At 37.7% G+C, this 21,280-nt stretch overlaps 2 protein-coding genes and 1 non-coding gene across 8 annotated transcripts in view; all 3 read right to left on the bottom strand.

The window, feature by feature from the left end:
- Positions 1–1,589, bottom strand: part of ttll11 (tubulin tyrosine ligase-like family, member 11) — a 39,503-nt gene extending 37,914 nt beyond the window's left edge. The window contains exon 1 of the mRNA XM_042509191.2: positions 444–1,589. Coding sequence (XP_042365125.1) covers positions 444–971 — 528 coding nt within the window. The 5' untranslated portion in view covers positions 972–1,589. The remainder of the gene's footprint in view (positions 1–443) is intronic.
- A 2,855-nt stretch (positions 1,590–4,444) lies between these two features.
- Positions 4,445–18,351, bottom strand: dipk1b (divergent protein kinase domain 1B). Of its 6 annotated transcripts, none has more exons than XM_088070791.1 (7): positions 18,231–18,295; positions 16,961–17,045; positions 15,466–15,530; positions 10,379–10,513; positions 7,280–7,387; positions 6,522–6,698; positions 4,445–5,889 (listed from the first exon to the last, which is right to left on the bottom strand). In XM_088070791.1, the coding sequence occupies exons 4-7, from the start codon at positions 10,433–10,435 to the stop codon at positions 5,077–5,079; spliced, it is 1,155 nt and encodes a 384-aa protein (XP_087926917.1). In that variant the 5' UTR covers positions 10,436–10,513; positions 15,466–15,530; positions 16,961–17,045; positions 18,231–18,295; the 3' UTR covers positions 4,445–5,076. The 6 variants fall into 6 exon arrangements, with proteins under 6 accessions (XP_087926917.1, XP_087926916.1, XP_042364944.1 ...); XM_088070790.1 differs by having other exon boundaries at positions 15,486–15,530; XM_042509010.2 differs by lacking the exon at positions 15,466–15,530 and having other exon boundaries at positions 18,231–18,351.
- Positions 16,772–16,904, bottom strand: LOC121960333 (small nucleolar RNA SNORA17). Its single transcript, XR_006106964.1, has one exon. It is a non-coding gene; the product is annotated as a small nucleolar RNA SNORA17 (small nucleolar RNA).
- Positions 18,352–21,280: the final 2,929 nt, after the last annotated feature.

Here is a 21,280-nt window from a genome sequence, read left to right as displayed (position 1 = left end):
TGTGCACTCATCGACCTTGATTCGAAAAAATAAAAGCCGCAATTTTGCTTGGCAAAATTAAGCTTGCTGGAGAGAGCGCTTGCATTGTCTGGCTACAGGTTCGAAAAAAACGTATGTGTGTTTTAATTGCACTAAAAAAACACATCTGGCCTTAAGGGTTATACAAAGTAAAAGTTGCTCCCATGCTAACAATTTCTTTGCATGTATTGCAGACTGCCTTCCCTGGTCTTGATTGAGTATAATACACACATTTTGTCATTAATTAATGTAATCATCATTACAATAAAAAAAAATTAAATGAAATACCTTTACAGATAATCAGCAAAATGCCAAATATCGGCTCTGATAATCGGCCAGGTCGATAATCTGTCGACCCCTACTGAACAGCACATGTGTGAATGGCAAACATCAACAGAAGACGTTAGAAAACGTATGTAGCATACCTCTTTCCATTTCAGCTGCTTGATGCTAATCTTCAGTGCCTCCAAAGAGGTTTTGGCTTTCGAGGTATCCACCGTCACTGGTCTTCTCTTCCTTGCAAGTTTGAATCCATCCTCTCGGCGTGTTTCTTGAACATTTTTGGGTGGTTGGATGGTCACATAGTTCCCATTAGTCTCTGACTTCCCTTGCAATATCTTTCCAGTTCCCTTGATTTGAAGTATCCGCTCATGTCCCAGTCTGTTCAAATTTTTCCCAACATGACCAGAAACTAATGACACATCTTTACCACAGGAGTTCTTGTCATCCTTCCCCAGTTTACTCCGACTTTTACCTCTATGTTTACAACTGACGGAGGTGTTTGACGCATCTCTGCCGGCTGTGGTGATGCTGGGAGGGTCCGGTGAGACAGAAGCAGGGGGGGAACACACTGGCACCTGCTCCTCAGCGTCCACACCCTTCTTCTCCGCGTCCTCGCCAAACGATTTCATTTGCTCGTCTTGAATCTTGACCTTAGCATAATGATCACTCATTATGCGAAATGCTGAGTGACGCTGCTGGGCAGGGCACAGTTGTACCACAGAGTGCAATAATCCCGTGGCAAGCTAACGTTACTCGGATATAATATAGTACGCATTGCTAGCTTTAATGGCTAATTAAAGAGTAAATGCCATTTCTAAAACCAAGTGAGCGAAGAGAGCGTGGAGACATGCTCGCTGCCTTTGACGTTATCTCGCTAGTTACCGGCTGGCAGCTGAAGAAGTAGCCTGACGCTAGCTAACGCCTTTTTGCCAGATGGCTATTTAACTTCAAAGGGCTAACGGCTCCTACAAGCTGCCGCGGACACAACCGAGCTGCTAGTGGCAGCACTTGTAGCCGGAGCTAGCTACTTGAAGATAGCTAAAGCTGACGCTAGCCTGTCAAACTTCATTTAGCTAACATGCGGGTCTTTGCCCGTCGGCGAAACTACCCGTTAACGCTAACTCATGACAGACTTTACCTTTCGGATACCGTTACCGACTTTTCTCGCGGTGAGCCGGCGTTGTATGACGCCGACAGCTCCCCGTGCTCTCCGTGTTGTTAGACAGCAGCAGCTCAGCAGCGGCAGCAGAAGGCAGAGCAGCCCGCTGATGTCCAGCCTCCATCTGGTTTGAACCCAGCTGATGCTGCCTTTTGAGCTCCTCGTAACCTCAGACTTTAGCAAGGCGTGTTGGCTCTTTGACTTATCGCACATTAGCTATAAATAGAAACGCTGCCCTGGTGGTGTTTTTATATTTAAGGCCTTTTAATTTAATCTTGCTTGATCTTTGTACGCCAGTGAGGTTTGAAACGGCATGCTTTCAAAGCAGAAATCAAAAACTACGTCAGAAGCTGAAATAACCCCACCAATATCACACAAAGATGATTCCAGTAATGCGTGTTTATTTATCTTTTGATGTTAGAAGAAGATAGTTAGCACTGTTGGGTGTGATCCCGTACTACTTACATTTTCAAGGTTTCTGCTTAGAAGGAGTGAATGTTTCCGACAGCACCTGAAGGCATTAAAGGGATGCCAGGTTTCAGTGGCTGTGTCCTTATTCGGGACTGTTCTTTATTTATCAGAGGGGCGCGGCTGGAGTGTGACTTTTCTTTCTTTTTTCTGCCCCTTTCCGGAGCTCAAAAAATTACCTTGACCCTTCCTAGATGATTGACTGAAAATACAGTTTTAAAAACGTACCCTTTGATATTTTGAAGTTAAAAGATGAGGACAAAATTGGTGGAGTTGATCAGTGCAAATGTTTTATTTTGGGCCAGATTTTAGACTGAATTGATTCTGATGAACAATTAATCAATATAATAGTATTTTAAGCTTAGATTTTTTGTTTGTTTGCTTTTCTGATGGACGTGTTCTTTGCACATGATATGTCCAAGGACCATCAGATATTTGAAAATCCAATGATTATTTCTGTTTTTACAGTTTCGGGCTGTGATGAACTGTGTGATTTTGGTGATTTTTAAAGAAAACGTGCCTTCATAACCTGCATGTTTTCTTAAAAAATACAAATACTGTATATGATCTGATTATTCAGTTTTATTCATGCACATGCAAGACAGCTATGAGAGGTCAGAGGTCACAGTTATATAACGCAGATCAGCTTCTCCTTGATCATATAGTTGGGGAGAGATGATCACAGCCCACATATGTTGCTAATTGATTAGTATTAACATATGAAACCAGCCTTAAAATGTAAAATTATTACAAATATAATGTTAAATAATGTCATCAATATGTAGTTTTTTAAGTCTGTATTTGCGCCCGTGACAGGTTTATAATCACGATTATAATAAGATCAATGTATTGTGTCCATATCCATGTTTTTGAGAAAAAAAAGTGTCATATCCATGTTTTTTAATTTACTTTTCAATTACCTTTATAGACTTTTGCAGAGGATATATTCTAGCAAGAGGAGGAGATCCCCAAAACCATCTGTCGATGAATCTCCTTCAGCAATGCCCAGCACATCCTCTATGTCCATCACGGTATCACTTTCACATGAAGTGAGACAAAGAATACCGTAAGCCTTCAGTCAGGATTCCCGGCCATAAAGAGAACGTGGGTCCAACTGCTGAAGAGAAACCAAGAACAGCATCATTATCATCACTGCGTGAAGAGAGAGACAAGACATGACGGGTATCAATCGAGCTCCCTTTTCAAAGGGACACAAAAAAGTCAGATAGCCTCAGTTTCAATAGAAAAGCAGGACAAAAATCAACCAAAGGCTGGCAGTTTTCTGTCTGCCTACCATGTGACTGATTTCCCTTACCTAAACAAAGCCAAAGATGTGATTTCCAGCTGCCAATGAACTGAGGTCAGTCAGGACCAGCACATTGCCTACAGTAAAAAGCAGGGTTTCTGCAGCTTCAAACTTTTTAGATATAAGACTTTTAAAGACTTTTTTAATGCCACTTGGAAAAAAACTTTACAACTGTTTTTTTTTACTAACCAAAATTAAAGAAAGACTATTTTATTTTGCCCAAATCTTCATAATGACATAAAACATGACATTTCTTTAGTGCAGTGAAATAGTTTGATTATCTGTGCCTTTTTTTTTTTAGTGAAGCACATGGAAAACAATGAATGGACTATCAGAAAAGTATCTATTTGGTTTAACAGCAGAAGTAGGAAATATCTGACACTTCTGTCTGTTTTTTTTTTCAGTCGGGAATGTGAGATTCAGCTGCTTGGATTACTTGTTTCAGAGAAGGAATTTATTAATGTATTTAACAACAAAAAATGTTGGCCACCGTGACCTTTGACCATCAAATTCTAAGTTAATCACTAAGTCCAAGTGAACATTTATGCCAAATCCACAGTACTCTTGAATTGTCTTTGAGATATCACATTCAAAAGAATGAGACAGACAATGTTACGGTGACCCTGACCTTTGACCAACAAAAGCTTTTCCCTTCATCAATGATTCCTAGTGAACATTTATGCCAAATTCAAAGTACCCTTAAAATATTTATGAGATATCACATTCACAAGACTGAGACAGACAAGGTTGCAGTGACCTTGACCTTTGACCGCCAAAAGCTTATCCCTTCATCGCTGAATCCAAGTGAACGTTGTGGCAAATTTGGAAAAAAAAATCTCTCAAGACACTCTTTAGATATTGCGGTCATGAGAATGGGACGGAAAGACTGACAACGTGAAATACATAAATACCTGCGACCACAGCTGGGCATTGTGAAAACCTCTCAACAATAGCTACTTTTTTTCAGTATATAACACATTAGGTATATTCCGACAGAGATTCCATACCAATTTTCTACAGCTGATAAAATATTCAAACAACAATGGTTTTGATGCCTTAAATTATCATTGTTACAAATTACATTACCACAATATGTTGGTCTTGTCCGTCCATCCATCTGGGTCAGTTGAACTGACCTTCTCCAGTTATTGACTCCTTCTGTACCGACTCCAGCTACCCACTTAAGATGAATTCAAGTTCATTCACAATAGTTTAAAATCTTTTGTCTAAACCAACTCAAGTTTATTCATTGATTAGAAGTTCATTCAAGTTTCATCATGTCTGATCAGCATTTACAACCCCAGTCTGTTCAAATCAATATAAATACATTGTCAGTACCAGGGGGGACATTTCAGTGCTACTGTATATGCAATATTCCATCCGGTATTTTTATCTTATCTCTTCTTCATGTGAAGATTCATTAATACACAGGAAACAACAGAGTTCCACAAATATTTACAGTTGTACAAAAACTATCACACTGTTTCAAATTTGACATTCTGCCTCTGTAGGGATAGACAAAAGAGTATACTATGAAACTATTTTAAAAACTAGGTTTACTCACAGGTTATTTTACAAATAAAGTTATAGGCAGTGCCCTGAGAATATTATGTCTAAACAGATGAATGTGCTTCTGAAAATAATAAAAGAAAAGAAAATAGTCTCCATCTGCTGTTTATATTGTATATTCACAGTTTCTTGTTATTCACAGCCATTGTAGAGTGAAAATACATTAATAACCATATCCCTCTGAAACATTTGGCAAAGCTTTGTATGCAGGAACTTTTAGTGCTCGTGTAATAATTCACTCATTATGCAGAGGTCTGGTAGTCTCAGCCTGTTTTCAAGAGTACTGAGTGTTAGAAATCTTCTTCCACAGTAATGTCTTCAGATTGTTAAGAACTAGTGAGTGGTGCACCTCCATCTGGCTCGCCAGACCGCTGAGTGTAACACAGGTGCGTAGCTGCTTTTCCAGATCCCCACGGAGGTCTGAAGGGGCTCCAAAAAGCAGATAGTCCTGCAACAGCACGCACATTTTCGCAAGATTGGGCTGAACAACTTCAGTATTACATTGCTTCACCAGTCGATCGCAGGTGGCCGTGCAGTCCCGGCCATAAGTGCAGTCAGCGTTAGTCTCACATCGTCGCCCCCTCAAAAACCCCCGCACAACTGCCTCAGACGCCACGCTGCGCAGGTTGGCCATCTTGCAGTCGTATTTTGCGTTGTAGCCCACGTGGCGAGGACTGGCATCGCATATGAGGAAACTACCGTATGAGCCATGGAAGACCTCCTCCACAAACTCCAGCAGGCCGATGGTGATGCGAGCCCTACGGGGCCAGGCTGGGGCGAGCCAGTGGTTCAGGCTGGAGCTCAAGGCCTCTGGGACCAGAGCCTGCAGGTAGTGAGGCACCTCCAGCCTGTAGAGGGAGCTGTGGCCCACACGCTCTGTCACGTACAAGTCTCCGCAGAAACCTAGCAGCTTGGGGGTGTGTTCCTTCTCCTGGAGTGCCACCATCAGGAGGAACTCATTGATCTGGAGAAGAGCCCAGATGGACTTGGCCTCTGCCAGAGACACTTTGCCGTCCTGGTTGACATCAGCCAGGGTGATGACCCTGTCCACCAAGGTGCTTAAAGATGGCTGCTCACCAAGGTTAGCCTGCAAGAAGGAGAAATAATATTATGATTAGGGATGCCCTTTGAAAGTCAGAGATTCAAATCATCAGTCAGAGACCCCTCAGCTGACTGAGATAAACAGACGAGACGGAGAGAGGAGAGACTTTCTGCTCAGAAGTGGTGAATTTACAGCATATAGCAACCTAAAATGACACAGTCTCTGGCTTCTGTTTCTACTGGGTCACATGTGACCACATATGGACAAACATTTTACATGGGAATATTTACATGGCTTCACAGAAAAAAAACACAAAATGTTCCAAAACTATGTGAATTCATGTGCAAGGCACATGTATTTCACATGTGACCACATGGGTTTTTGCACATGTTAAACTGATGTGGTTTTTCCGTAAGGGCTCTGCAGCAGCTGCTCTTCTCCATCAATATGATCAGGTCTGAACAGATCGACAGATCAATTATCCACCCCACGATTCACAAACTGCTGCTGAGGAAAAAAGAACTTATGAAGAGCTCCTGCCAGCACTGCGTACATGTACCTAGAAAAAGTCTGAATTTAGAGAAGGGACACAGAATGATACAAAGGGACACGCAAGCATTTTAAAAGAAGTTTGTGGGAAACACTAAATATGGTGTAATTGCTGGGAAATAAAAGACCTTGAGGAAGCTGTGCAGCATCTCTTTAAATTCATCCATGGAGGTTCCACGAGTGGGTTTGTCAAATAAACTCATCTCCTGTCGCAGCACAGAGTCTGGAGCCCCATCAACCTTCATTGGATCCTCAATACCACACTTGATCACAACAGGTCTCTCCTTCCAAAGTCCACTGTACACCTGCCAAGACAAACAAATGTGACAGTGAAGGAGCTGAGAGATTATTTCTGTATGCTTGTGTGTGTTATACAATATAGGCTAGTAGCTGGGATGCTTTTTTAATTCAGGCATCAATAAAACAAGCTGCAAAACTACTTAGATAGTCGATAGGATTGTTTTTCACATTGATTTACCATCAGTGGTTAAACAAATGAGCGCTGCTTAAAACGAACCTTTTCAGATGTAGCAAAACTGTGCCGTTAATCTGTCATGTCTGATTCTAAATGTAATCTAAAGATTTTGATGTATTTCCTATATTTTTATGAGCCCTACAATTAGGTTTAGGAAAATTCAGTAGGAGAAATCCCTATTCAACAGGTCAATGTAATTTTTCCACTAATTATATTTCCAATGCAGGTATTCATATAACATTTAAACCACACATTGTTTTTAACTCAATAAAACTACACAGATTAAAGGTCCGGGGATTAACACAGGTTTTAAAGGGCTAATTCAATATTTTGAAAGTAAAAAATGCATGTGTTTTTGGTTGTAATTAACATAAATGCAAAGTGTGCCTGCTGTAGAAGTGTTAATCTTACCTGATGCGTAGAGGAGGTGGACATGCAGCGCTGGAGGGTCAGAGTTCTCTGATCACACAATGCCTTGCAGGATGAGCCTGATATTATGCCTCTTCTGTAGTGATCACACTGCAGAGGGAAACAGAAAATCGTTTCTTTATCCACGCAGGCTTATGGCACACTATATGGTCACAACCAGAATAATGGATTCAAGAACAAGGCTTTGTTTGTGTGCTTTTACACTACATGTACACACCACTACAATGAATTAGTATAATATAATTAAATTATTTAATTAAAATTCAAAAAATGCACTGCAGGAACTGTCTGATGTCATCAGCAGCAACATGCCCTTGCAACTCGATACATTTTCATAGCAGCTGGTGATTTTAATCGACTCCAAACATGTAGCAAGATCAAGAATACATTTTAAATTTTACTTCAAAACTTCATGAGTGCAAAAACTTGCAACTTAGATGTGAACTGCAAACAATGACTTGGTGACACCTCTGGTGCTCTTGCTGCTGCTGCAGTGAAATGCTTAAGACACCTGAAAAAATTGCAAGAATTCAAAACAAAGGAAATGCGGTAGGACAATAGGACAGGAGGAGGAGGAGGGACAGCTGAGAGCTGTCTGGGTTGGCCTCTTGCTTCATACATGGCCTTTGACGCTATAGCCTTACTCCTCTCCTGCTGTGGCCAGCTGTTTTGAGAGCTGCTGAAAACAGAACAGGCATCTAATAGGTCACCAAGGAACAAAATGCAGTTAAGGGAATAAATACTTAGAGTTACTGATGCACAATAAAAGATCACTGATATCACCTAATAGCTTAAAATGTGCAATAGGGTTTTTAAAGTGCAATGATTCTTTATATCACTGTCTTAACTGCAATATTTGGTGCAATATTTCAACAACAGCAGTCCTCTGTGCAATAAGAATATTGCACAGAGGACTGCTGTGCTGTCTTAAATGTAGGCTATATTTAACATGTTACAGGTATTGTATATATTTTCATTGTTATTACTGCTTATATATATCTTTGTTGTTCATTGTTGCAGCTTTGCACATATATTTATTTTTTTTATATTTTTAACTGTTATACTAATGGTATATGTTGCATTGTAGCATAAGGCAGTTTTATTTTTAAACACTATGCACACTCAGCACATTATCCATATTATAATTTAAATATTCACATATTAGTGCAAATTTTCTATTACTGTATTCTTTTTTTTACATTTCTATTACACACTTACATACAACATGCTTTGCATACTTTAGTTTTAAATATTTAAATATTTACATACTGTCCTAATTCTTTATTATTACTGCATTTCTATGTTTCTGTGTTTATTTTCACATACTTGTGCTTGTATTAATTGCTGCTTGTGATTATTCTCTATGCTGGCATCAGAGCGACTGTAATGAACCTTTATTGATCCCCGGGGATCAATTCTTTTCTAATGAGAAAAAACAGATCTACACAGCAGTGAGTGAGCCTGTGTGCAGTTTGTGGAAGTTTTTGTACCTCAGTGAGCAGAGAAGATCAATACCACTGTTACTAAATATGAAGCTATAGTCAGCCCCATGTTAGCTTAGCTGAAATCCTGGTGTCTCCTGCAACATGAAGCCGATGACAACCCTTATGAAGCTACTGCACCTGGCCAAAAAAATAGTCTGGCATATAAACTGCTGTAAACCATTTTTTTTTTTTATCCTCATGACGTGTTAAATTGTGCGCTTTAGAGGTGCTGGTTAGTATATTTTGTTACCTTTAGAAAGAGCCAGGCTAACTGATTTCCCCCAGTTTTGAATCTTTGTGCTAACATAAGCTAAGCAGCTAGTGCTGATAGCTTCATATTCACCATAAAGTACAGACACAATGGCACTTATAGGGCTATTTTGAAAATGTTTGTATTATTAAAGTTTAGAAAAGAGCTCTTAGGATAATATGAAGTTGGCTATTATGATTCTATAAATATTTTTCAGGGGATTCTACATCTTAAAATTTGTAGACATTGTACATTTAAAAACATTAGAAATACTTTTTTTTGAGTTGTACGCAAAAGCCTTCAGGTCTGTATTCATTTTTTTTTAAATTGAGAGACGGAAATTAAGATTGAAGAGGTTTGCTCAAGAACGAATGTAAAATTTCAATGTATTTCAGTTTTGGGAGTCAAATTATACATTAATTAGATATTACTCAGTGATGAGTTGAAATTTTGTTGCTCTCTGTTGAGTTTGAGTACCTTAAAAGGTAAAATTACAAATTATAGTGTAAAATGATTATGGCGTAAAATAATTCAGGGATTTATTATTGTGTGAAATAATAGAGGATAACAGTTTAAAGTGTATATATATATATATATATACACACATATATATATTTTAATTAATTCATTTATCATGTGTTGCCATTATTCTGGGTTATCCTTTGGTTGATTTCGGACAGGCAAAAATAAGCCTCGGGCTTCAGCCTATTCTTTTTTTGGTTATTCACTGAAAAAAAAGTGAAATATTCTTGTTTCTTATGATTCATGTAACTGAAAAAATAAAATAAACAATAAAAACTAAAATGAGCGAAAATACAAAATAAAAAGATTAATTCCTTCATTCATTGTGAGCAGAAGCAAAGTCAATTAATAACTTTACTTGACTGTTGTACATGTTAAAAAATTATAAATTAATAAATACGACTTCAAACAGGATGTCATTACTATCCTTCGCTCTGGATTATCCTTCACTCCAGAGTGAACGATAAAACTCACAAACCTATGATTATTATGGGTGCAATGATACATCAATCTGGATCGACAGATCAGTTCAGTGAATAACAATGCATAATTGATTAAAAGTGACAACATTGATACATATTGTCATTTTTAACCACACCAGTGTGAAAGGTCCCACATAAACGAAAATCTGGCCGTAATATGAATTTAGATCCCGTTTCCCACCACTTAACCAAGTCAGGAACATAAATATGGAATTAAAGAGGAAGCATCATCACTGTCAGAGATGGTTTTGCAGCAGAAAGTGAAGACACGATGCTTCTTCTGACCACCATCAAACTAATGAAGTTATGACATTGGCTGTCAGCACTGACAGACTATACTTACAATGACCATGTGGCACACATGCCCACGGCAGAGTTCAGAGTAAGAAGCATACTGCATGTAGATGACCCAGCTGGCGATGAGGATGCCCAGCCATGCCAGGAGAAGGTACTTGACCTTGATGGCTGGGAGACGACTCTTTAGAAGGGAGAGGGGGTTGATGGGAAGGAGAAGAGAAACATGACAGCTGATTATGAATAAGACCTTCACCACAATGATTCAAACAGCAGCTGTGCACTTGACATCAGGATAAAGCCAGGATTTCTGATATATAGTGGTAAGGTAAGTTTTCCTAAAGGTCCAGTGTTTTATAAAAGCATGGGCGAATTATCAGACGATAGACTGCTGGGCACAGATACGCAAAAGGCCCCACCACCTCTCACACACAGTCTTTGTGGTGGTTTTTCTTTATTTTTTGTTGTTTTGTGTTTTTTCTTAAGTCGTTTTAGGTCTACACCTTTTTGTGCTTTTAGCTGAGTTGGTTAATTTTATGTCTTTTTCAGTCATGTCTCTTTGTAGTCATTATTTTTGTAGTTGTATGTCTTTATGGTTTTTTTATGTCTCTTTGTGGTCACTTTTGATTCTCTTCCTGGTTGATAATTTGAGTGACACATTGCATGTTAAGACCGTGGGGAAACCCCAAACACTTTGGGTCCCTGAGCCTGTGCCAACCCAGCTAACAGGGAACGTTCCCACAACATTGGCTAGTGTTTTAAGTATGTTTTTTCAATTTCAATTAGTGTTCCTATAAAACTGCAACATTCTGAGGATGTTTTGGTGATGTTGAGAGGTGACAGGTCATAGAATGATTTTTTCTTTTTATAAAACGTTGCCACAATGTTACATGAGAACAAAGGAAGAACATTTTCAAAGCAATATTCAGAACATGTTATTGAGGCTTGGGATTACAGAACATTTTTTATGAAAATGTAATGTAATGTGATACAAGTAAATATATAAATAGATTTTTTTTTTTTAAAAAAAGAAAAGAAAATGTTACCCTAAATTTAAGAAGAACGTTCTGGGAACTAAAAGAAAACTTGCAGCTGACAACGTTACTAAAACATTGCATTGGTGGCACTGTACCATTAACAGAACGTTTTTAGAACCAACAATTGTTAGATGGGTAGTCAGTAATTCATCCATGCTGAAAAGTAACAAGTAACCACAGCTTTTAAATAAATGGAATGGGCTGAAAAGTCGACGACAATATTTCAATCTGAAAATTAGTGAAAGGGAAGCATATGGTAACATAAAGTGGACTTGTTTAAATAAAGTACCTGGGAAAATGCATTTCGCACCACTCAGCAGAGGTCAACACAGCAATAAATGAATGAAAAGCTGTCCACTTGACCTTAAGATAACACAAAGAAAGCTGATTTGTTGGCCTCTAATTCTTATTTATATATACATTTAATGGACTGGACGCAGAAATTGTCCTCACATAGTTTGACATCCATGCAGGTTATTTGCTGTGTGGACCCTTTTATGGCAACAAAGGCATGCTGAAATTATGCTGTCCTACCTGCAGCCCTTTGGACAGAGGACAGAACAGCACCAGATGGACCAGTCTCCGCAAAGCCCTCGGCATTGTGAGCGACTCTGGAGGAGGAGGCAGCGAGAAACCAGGGATCCCTATCTGATCACATCGTTACGGCAGACCTACGCCATGAGTCGCAAATCACCAAAAACCTCGCGTCTAATTATGAAACGCAGCAGCCATAATAAATCCTTCAGTTTGTCTTCTGCTGCATCAACGCCACGGAGCTCACACAACAACAGATCTGACCTGGCGGTGTCGTAATCCTATTTTTTCCAACACAAATCATTCACCGGAGGAAAAAAAAAAGATCATGTGTGCGTCCTTGAAATTGAGCAATTTCACATTTCAGCTCCATATGGGCCAGAAAATCACCGATACAGGCCAGAATTAAAGACCTCCCTGTCAGGATCCAGCCGCGATCATCAGCAAATCTGTTCAATATGAAAGCATCTTTTTGTGTTATCTCATCAGATTAAACTAGACAAAAATGTGACACCGAAATAAGCGGCGCACAACCTCTGTTTCCCAGCGACTCATCACTGCGCTCCTTTAAAGGAAGAGATGCGGGATCTCAGCTGGGAGATGTTTTTATTCCGCCGACAAAAATCCCGCCTGCTTCCTGTCCCTCTCCCTGTGAGCACACAAACAGGAGTCCACAGCACACCCTGCTACACAGATATAACATTTACCCTCTCTTAACCCTTTGTATCCGCATAAATATTACGCACACCTGTACCGCTCTGCGCACAAAATGCGTTTTTCAAAATTAAGCTTTAAAAAATTATACATTAATATTATTTTTTTCTTTAATTTAGTTATTTTTTTTAACCAACACCAGTCCTTATTATAAATATCAATTATTCATTTCTTTTCAGAATTTTAAAGCTTAAAATGCCAGGTTTTTGTCATGATGCTACTATGATTTTGGATTTTATATATATATATATATATCTCAATATATATGGTGAGCAGATTTTTTGTATTGATAGTATATATCAATGATCAGCAGCAACATTGATTTTTATACATTATTATTTATTGTGAAGTCATGCTATCAAAAATATTATGCATTTATATGACTTTTCTACTTTCATTGAGTTTTTTTTTTTTAATCAACATCAGTCCTAATTATAAATATCATATATGCCAGGTTTTTGTCATGATGCCACTATGTTTTTAGATGAGAAAAATACTTAAGTTTATTACCTCCAATTTTTACAGAGTACAGTACTTTAATAAACTTACTAGCATTTGTGCATCACTGCTTAGTTTAGGGTATTTCATTTGATAGCTTGCAGGCACCTTTGTAAGAATGCAGAACAAAAACCTGAATCATTTTGACTTGATGAAAATGACAGTTGAACTGAGTGGCATAGTATGGGCTAGTTTTATTTTCAGTGCTTAGGAAAACTTGACTTTCTAATACATCTGTGTAGATTTATGTTGCCGGACATATTTAGTCCATCGAAATGTCAATAGGGCCAATATTTTAGCACTACCCATGCATGTTTTTCAGTCTAATGTTATGATGGTAAATTTCAGCATTTACCAGCTGTCAGGTAAAAGTCATATGACAATCTGCAGGGTATCAGACTTGTATGTGAAAGAAGCTGTGGGCCACAGCTCCCTCTACAGGCTGGAGGTGCCTCATCACTTACAGGCTCTGGTTCCAGAGGTCGTACTCTGGCCTGAGGGTGGTGGTTAGCCTCTTGTTTTTCCACTCAACATTGACAGTAAATAACAGGAATCAGAAATAATAGATATAATGTAAGAAACAATGGATGAAACAGACTTATTGTGTTGAAACCTCATCACCTCAACTAAATTATTTGCAGGACTGTCTGGACTGAATTCAACAGAAAATTTTGTCCCCAATAAATTAAAAAAAAACCCTGTATTAAAATTTTACACATAATACCCATGCAATGAATTCATTCACACATTCACAAATTGATAAAACCGCTGTTTCTTTTTGGGCAAATGTCATTCACAAAGGCAGATATCCTCAGTTTCGATGACGTTGCTAGACATTCTATGATTCTGTCAGCAGAGTATTTAAAAAACTTTGAAATTAGTTTGAAATCATGCTGAAAGCAATTTTTAAGTGGTGCCTTTTTTACTCTTACTTTGTGGTTAATGTATTTGGTTTACTGGTTAATTACACTGGGGGGGGGGGCTAAACAAACAAAAGAAATGATGGAGCCACAACTGTTGCTTTTATTTTTTTTAATTTATATTTCGCTGCAGCCAATTTACCTCCGGGCAGCAGAGCTTTGCTCAGCGGGCGGAGCACTCCTCTGCTGGCGGGGCTAAGGCGCCGAGCTGGCTCTACATTCCCATACCTAGTATGCCAGGTGGCTACATGTTAGCATCACTAACGTCACGGATTATAAAAGAAATTGTGAGGTTTTAAGGTCCCTCTAAGTTTAACAACCTTTTTTTCCTTTGAAATGAACCTGATGAACAGTTCCACTCTTGCCTCACATCCAGGTTAACCATCTCGTCCACTGTCCTCTGCCCTTCATCACAGAAGGACAGACAAATGGAGCAGGAGGTTACCTGGATGTCAGACAAGACTTGAGATCTCATGGCCATCTCTGAAGGCAACGCCTTACAGCTGGAAGGTGAGGGTTCAATTCCCGAGTATTCCGAAGTTTGTGTGTTGTTTACTGTGGTGTTGCGGTTTTTTCCCACATTCAATTAGTATAAACATCAAATAACTAATTTGATTATAATAAAAGGATTTTTTTTTTCTGCTTATCCCGCTCATCATTTGCTGAAAGAGCTGTACGTTTTCAACACAGTAAAATTCTACTAATTGTTGATCTGATGTCTTACAAGTTGAAATTTGACGGTTTCTTTGATGTGGTATTACAAAATACACAAGCAGTATCTATATCTTTATGTCAAATGTTTTTCACATCTTCCTAAAGAACGAGACACGTTTTCATTAATTACTTCTTTGACTGTTTTTAACTGCACCAAAGTGACACATGGATGCCATGTGGCCAAACAGCAGTGACTGCTTTATCCATTTACTGTAGGTTACCTATGATGTAATGTAAGCAGCCGTAAAGCATTTTCTGTTTTTTTTTAACTTGTTTTGTTAAAAAAAAATAAATAAAAAAAATGAGTCAGTAAGAGATGTTTTACAGCATGTACCAGAACCCTATGCCATTAAGTAGAAAATAGTTTAAAAAAACTAAGAATATAATTTCTTTAGGTTTACTAATGTGACGGAATTTGGAAATCATTGGGAAATAAGCGAAAGTAACACTACAAAAAAACAAAACAAAAAAAACCCAAAAATAGCCAAGGGGGTAAAAATATTGAACTGCCGTAACATTGTCAGCAAAGAGTTATTAGTCAGATTTCCCCACTGTTAGTGTAGTTAATCAAAATACAATCCATTACATTTGACCTTTTACTGAATATCTGGTCAACAAAATACCACAAAGGATGCTGCTCTTGACACAATATTATTTAGGCATGTCTGGAAACATCATTCAAGGTGTTCAGATGCAAACTCTCACTTTAAACCACCAACCTCTTCAATACATACGTTACCTGCAGACGGCTTCAAATGTCTTGCCCCAAGGCTCGGGTATGACACTGTGAAGGCAAATCACGATTAGACGTTTGGTTATGTTTGTTTCCAAATTTAACAACTATTTCATCTTTTACCATTTTTCAAAAGGTGATCGCTGCAAAACCCAAATGTTAAAGTATGCTGGATAAAAGCAAAGGTAAAACAGGAGCTAACAGTCTGCGATTGTCAATTCAGCATGAACTCTCAACCTCCCAGGTAACTCTGCTGCAGCTCTACAGGTTCATGTGGTCCATCAAAAGTAAACCCAGGGCCTCCATATGGTGAAGACCTTCACTGGTAACAAACAAACAATTAAGGCAAAATGTTAATTCCCTTTTTGTCTTTTTATGTTTCCATTTAAAATCTTAAATTAGCTTCAAATACAGGTGTAATGCACAGTCATTTTTGTTTGCAAAACACCCCGGACTATTTGACGTTTAAGATTTATGTAATTTGAAGAGCTGCAGGTAAGATTTCTGATTAATTACTGTATATATATACATGTAGAATTTTGGTTTGCAAACAACAACAACAACAACAACAAAAGGTAACAAAATGCATTTTATCACAATTCTGAAGTTGTCCGATGCTAAAGCTCGCTCAGTTGTGTGGTGAATGACTCGTCACAAATCCAAATTCTCCCCCTTGTAATGAATTAACTGTTGAAGTAGTTAAACATAACTGACAAATGGTTTAAATAACATTAGCTAGAGATATAAATGAATAGTTTGTTGAAACGTTAAGTTTAAATTAATGGATAAACTTTGAAATTGTTATCTAAAAGTAACAACAGCTGAAACATCTGTGAGGGTTGTTCACTGGTGATTTTTCAAAAAATGCTTAGAACAATCAAATGCCATATTCCTTTGCATCTAGAAATCTTTCCCAATGGATTTGAACATTTTTGCATGATTATATACAAAGACATGCATATGGGCTTTTTTATGTTGCATGTTTTCATTTGGACTGCTGCGGTTTGCAAAGCATCCTAGGAACTTTATTTTACCACTCCATTTGGCGTCTGCGTCTGAAAACGCTGTTTGGAACTAAACCTTTATCCACCTAAAGACGCTGAACACCCTACCCTTCACAGCAGTACTCAAAACAGAGTGGTGGAGCCAAGGAGGGACAACTGGAATAATTACGTCATTAAACAAGACACAGGACAACTGATCACGGGCAACAACAACAGAAATACTCTCCAAATCTTACTCAGGTTTTACTTAATGGGAATTCATACATCACAATTATAAACAGAGTATCAAATATCTGGCCCGGTTCCATTCCCAAAGCCCACAGAACAGTGGAAATTGAGTAATCGTGAGCCAGTCAATTACTGTCTGCCCACTTATAGCACAACAGCGACACTGCAGCCACTGTAGCGTCTCAAGGGCAAATATTAACCTTAATGCGTCCAGTTACAGTGTATTTTTTTTTAAACAAGACTACTTACCTTTTTTTGAGATGCAATCATCTCAATATGTGATCATCTGTCATCATGAGGACAAAGCCGCGCATCTTCTCTCTGTGCATAATATCTGCATGAACAAGAGCAATGCATCAGAAGATAGACAATACTGTTTACAAGCAATCCAACAGAAAATCCTTTGTAACCATTACCAACCATTACTATATTTTACATACGGGAGATTATTGTTAGCTGCTTAATTAATATTTTGGTATCATGAGACAAAGCTGAAGGCCACATCTATGAATGAGAAATGAATTTACACAAACTATATGTGATCTGCTTAAGCAAGCTCTGTCTAAAAATAGAAATAATTCATAATTCCAGTACTATCTCTAACAGCAGTGTATAGGATTTACAGGGATATATTTGCAGTAATGGAATATAATGTAACAAGTATGTTTTCTTTAGTGTATATTCACCTGAAAATAAGAATCGTTATATTTTGTTACAGTAGATGTAGAGGTCACTAAATAGCCCTAAATTTTACAAACCGGACGTTTGGATAATTATAGCAATAACGATAATGATGGCATTTTATTTTGCACTACCACATCAGCTTTCTGTCAATCAAAACATTAATCACGCGTGTGTTTGCATGTTAAATTGACAGCAGCAGGAACAACACAGATCTCACTGAGAGAACATTTAATCAACAGTTTTAATAAACATTTAAATGCTAAGCTATGGTAGCAAAAGTTTACTGGTGCCAGCTTCTCAGAGGTGATTTCTGGTTTTATTACTCCTCCATGATCGTTGGTTGCATATATTCGGTTGGATTTTCTTATAACTGCATGGACTAAACCAATAGTTGCAACCCCAATTTTAAAATGTTTTGGGTATAATGCTCATTTGTGTGTAATTAAACTTGTGACAGGACCTAAACAGCAGATGAAGTAACCGTAAAACTCTGAACTCTGGCTTGAAACTAAAAATAGCTTGTTGCTTACATGTAAGGCGAGTTCCCAACGGCAGAAAACTCTAAACCAAACACGAGAAAAACAACACTTAGCTTAAGAATATACCTGAAAAGCTTATTATAAGTGTTCTCTGTTGAGATTAGCTCTACATTTATATTGACATTACACGGCTAACGTTCATTTGTGTGTAGCTTTGACAAGAAGTCGCGTTCAGTCTTACGTGTCAACACTTAACTTTACGTAACTCGTTAACTTCGAGTGTTTTCAGTGATTTCTTAAACAAATGCAACAGCTATGAACTTCTGTGTGGTTTATAGTCACTTATTCTCGCTCACCAGCGTCCTCGCAGCGTTTGGCTTTTCCCTCCGTGCTCAGAAACATTACAGGTTTATACAGGAGAACTTGTTGCACAAGTACGGAAAGAGAGAATGACCAAACTTCTGCTTAGCGACATGCGCAAAGCGCAGAGACGATGACAGCGACAGAGCTTCTTTGGTAAGAGGATAGCAGACTGGTAAAAGTGTTGGCTGAGAACCCTGAGGCAGTGATACTCAATTAACGCCCCGCGGGCCTAATCTGGCCCCAAAATGAGGTGGCAGTTGGCCCACAACCATTCTAATTTAAAGTGTTTCTCACAGGAAATGTTTTTCATTAAAGCTACCAGAGTGCATAAAAAGCGTCAAAAATAGAGCTTGTTTATAATTTAAAAAAGAAAGAAAGAAAGAAAGAAAGAAAATGTGCCAGTGGAGAATCCCCACAACCCCTAACAGAGGTTGTAGCTTAGCGGCTTATGTCCTTAAATCCTAGAAACGTCCTAAAGTCCTATAACTGTCGCAAAATCCTGGAAATGTCCTGTAGTCATAGTAACTGCCTAAACATTATAAAGTCCTACAGTGTTTTAAAGTCCTAAAATCATCCTAAACTCCTAGAAATGTCGTAAAATCCTACAAATATGTATTGGGCTGCTGCGATTAGCCCCTGGCCTCCTGTCATTTTGCAAAAAGTGGCCCCTAAGCAAAGCAAGATGAGCATCCCTGCCCTATGAGGTCATGGTCAATGAAATGGACCTGTTTTCACAGCAGCAGATATTTTTACTTGTCATATTGTGCATTCAAACGGATCTTGTGAGCTCGAAGTCATAACCTCGGAGCTCATGGAAAATATGACTTTAGGCCGTAAATACCACAAGAGGTGGGCGTTCATACCAGCTCCTCTCATGACGGCGGTAAACACGATCCTCTTTGAATGCGGCAAGAAAGCACAGTTGAAACTGATTAACGATGGCGTAGTTCCATTAAGTGTGCCAGTAAGCTTTTCCAGTGTGCAGAATACCAGGGCCTCCCCTAAATGGAATGCAGCTATCATTTGTGTTATTAAATATACCTGTGCTGTTACTACTGACATCAACATTTCTGCAGTGAAAAGGGTTAATTATCTTCTGTGCAAATCTTCTCTCAGTTTCAGCCACTCTGGGTCAATAGACAGGCAATCAGCAGTTTTAGAATACCATTCTCTCTTTATTAATAATAGGGATTTTAGGTACAATAATTATTTGTAACACTGTCTTAACTGTGCCATAACTTGCGTCATAATAACAGTAATACTCTGTGCAATTATTTAAAACTGAGCAGTATTTTCAGTATCCTAATTCATTTTTAACACCACCCTTGAATGAAATCTAACAAATAATGCACATAATGTATTTAATATTATTCTTGCTATTGTGTTGTACACTAGCATAATGCATTTATGTATATGTATTTTTTTCTAAACCTTTACAAACTAGTTTGCACATTGCAAATAGCATAAGGTACATATTTGTATATTTTGCAACTATGTTTTTACACACATACACTTTATATGCCTAGTATGTTATGCAGACCTTTCATTTTTTAAATTTCTATACTGGTGTGAACTTGAGGCAAACTGCACACCATTTTATATTTTACTAATGCACATATTTCATTTTATATTTTTATATCTTTATTTTATATTTTTACTTAATTCTACCTCTATAATTCTCTGCTTGGCATTGGAGCGACTGTCACGAATCCCAATTTCTTCCGTGGTATCAATAAAGTATTTGTTTAAAATATAAATAAATAAAATATACTTTCCATTTCCACTTCCACCTGAGGTAAAAGAAGTTAACTTCAATTTTTTAAATTGAATTTATCCATTGAATGAACTCTTCAGATTGACAATTCATTTTTATGCAGATAACACACAGATGTGTTCTTCTATTGTTTATCAGTGCAGTGTTGTTGGAGTGATGCAGTGCTGGCTTCTGTCTGAGATTACTGAGTTGTTAACCTTCAAAGTGAAGACGATCTGATTTGAAAGTTGTGTTGAAAACAAAAACTTCCAACTTAGTTCTCAAAATGGTCCTGTTATTGTGGAAGTTTTTTCCATAAAAAAATGCAGATAATTTAATATGAAGGCGTGTTAAGACCATATTAAAAAATAACTAAGATTTTAAGCTTAATTGTACAAGTTTAATAACGTAATACTACTTTTTTCTTGTAAAATTACAATTCTATTGTTGTGATATTACTTATTTTGTTGAAATAGCATCATTTAACTTAAATTACTCTTATCAAACTACAACTTTATTCTTGCAATAGTTTGACGTTTTCATTCAATTTTGACTTAACTATTGTAATATTATGACTTTATTCTCAAAATCCAAAATTTATTTATTTTAAATATGGCTTAATTCTCCTTTATACTGAGAGACTAAACCCAGTTTTAACCAATAGAAGAATGGCTTAAAACTCTTGAGAAAGTCGATGAAATGTTTTAAAGACATAAAAACAAATTGTTTTTTAGATATATTTAAGTTCATTTGACGCAGTCCCGTTCTCTCACATACCACCATAAATTCAGTGAGTTTCAGCAGGTTTTGCTTTTTTTCCCCCAAAATTTGTATGAACACCGGACCTAGAGTTGAAACTTAATTAACTGCATAACTGTTATCATTTGAAGGAATAGTTATTATTCAGGTTATGCTACACAACCTGTGACCATGAATATGAGAGTACTAGCAACTCTAATGCAGTAATAGTTATGCAATAATATGTAAGTAAGAAATAATAGCTGTCTGATTGAGAAAAGTCAAAATTCTGGCAGCCCTTGTAGACACGTTAAAGGTTCAGTGTGTCGGATTTACTGGCAAACATGGAATACAGTATAATTGGTATATTTTCTTTAGTTTATACTCACCTAAAAATAACAAACGTGTTTTTGTTACCTTAGAATGGGCTGATAATATAGGCAGTCCTTCTCTACAGATATCAACAGCACCGCCATGTTTGTACAGTAGCCTGTAATGGACAAACAAAACAGTGGCTCTTGACAGGGCCGTTGCATTTTCGCGTTGGCCACT

Source organism: Plectropomus leopardus, chromosome 20 (assembly GCF_026936395.1).
Source record: "Plectropomus leopardus strain MGB_pleo_1.0 chromosome 20, ASM2693639v1, whole genome shotgun sequence".
NCBI classification, from domain to species: domain Eukaryota; kingdom Metazoa; phylum Chordata; class Actinopteri; order Perciformes; family Serranidae; genus Plectropomus; species Plectropomus leopardus.
This window is presented reverse-complemented; position numbering and strand designations above follow the sequence as displayed.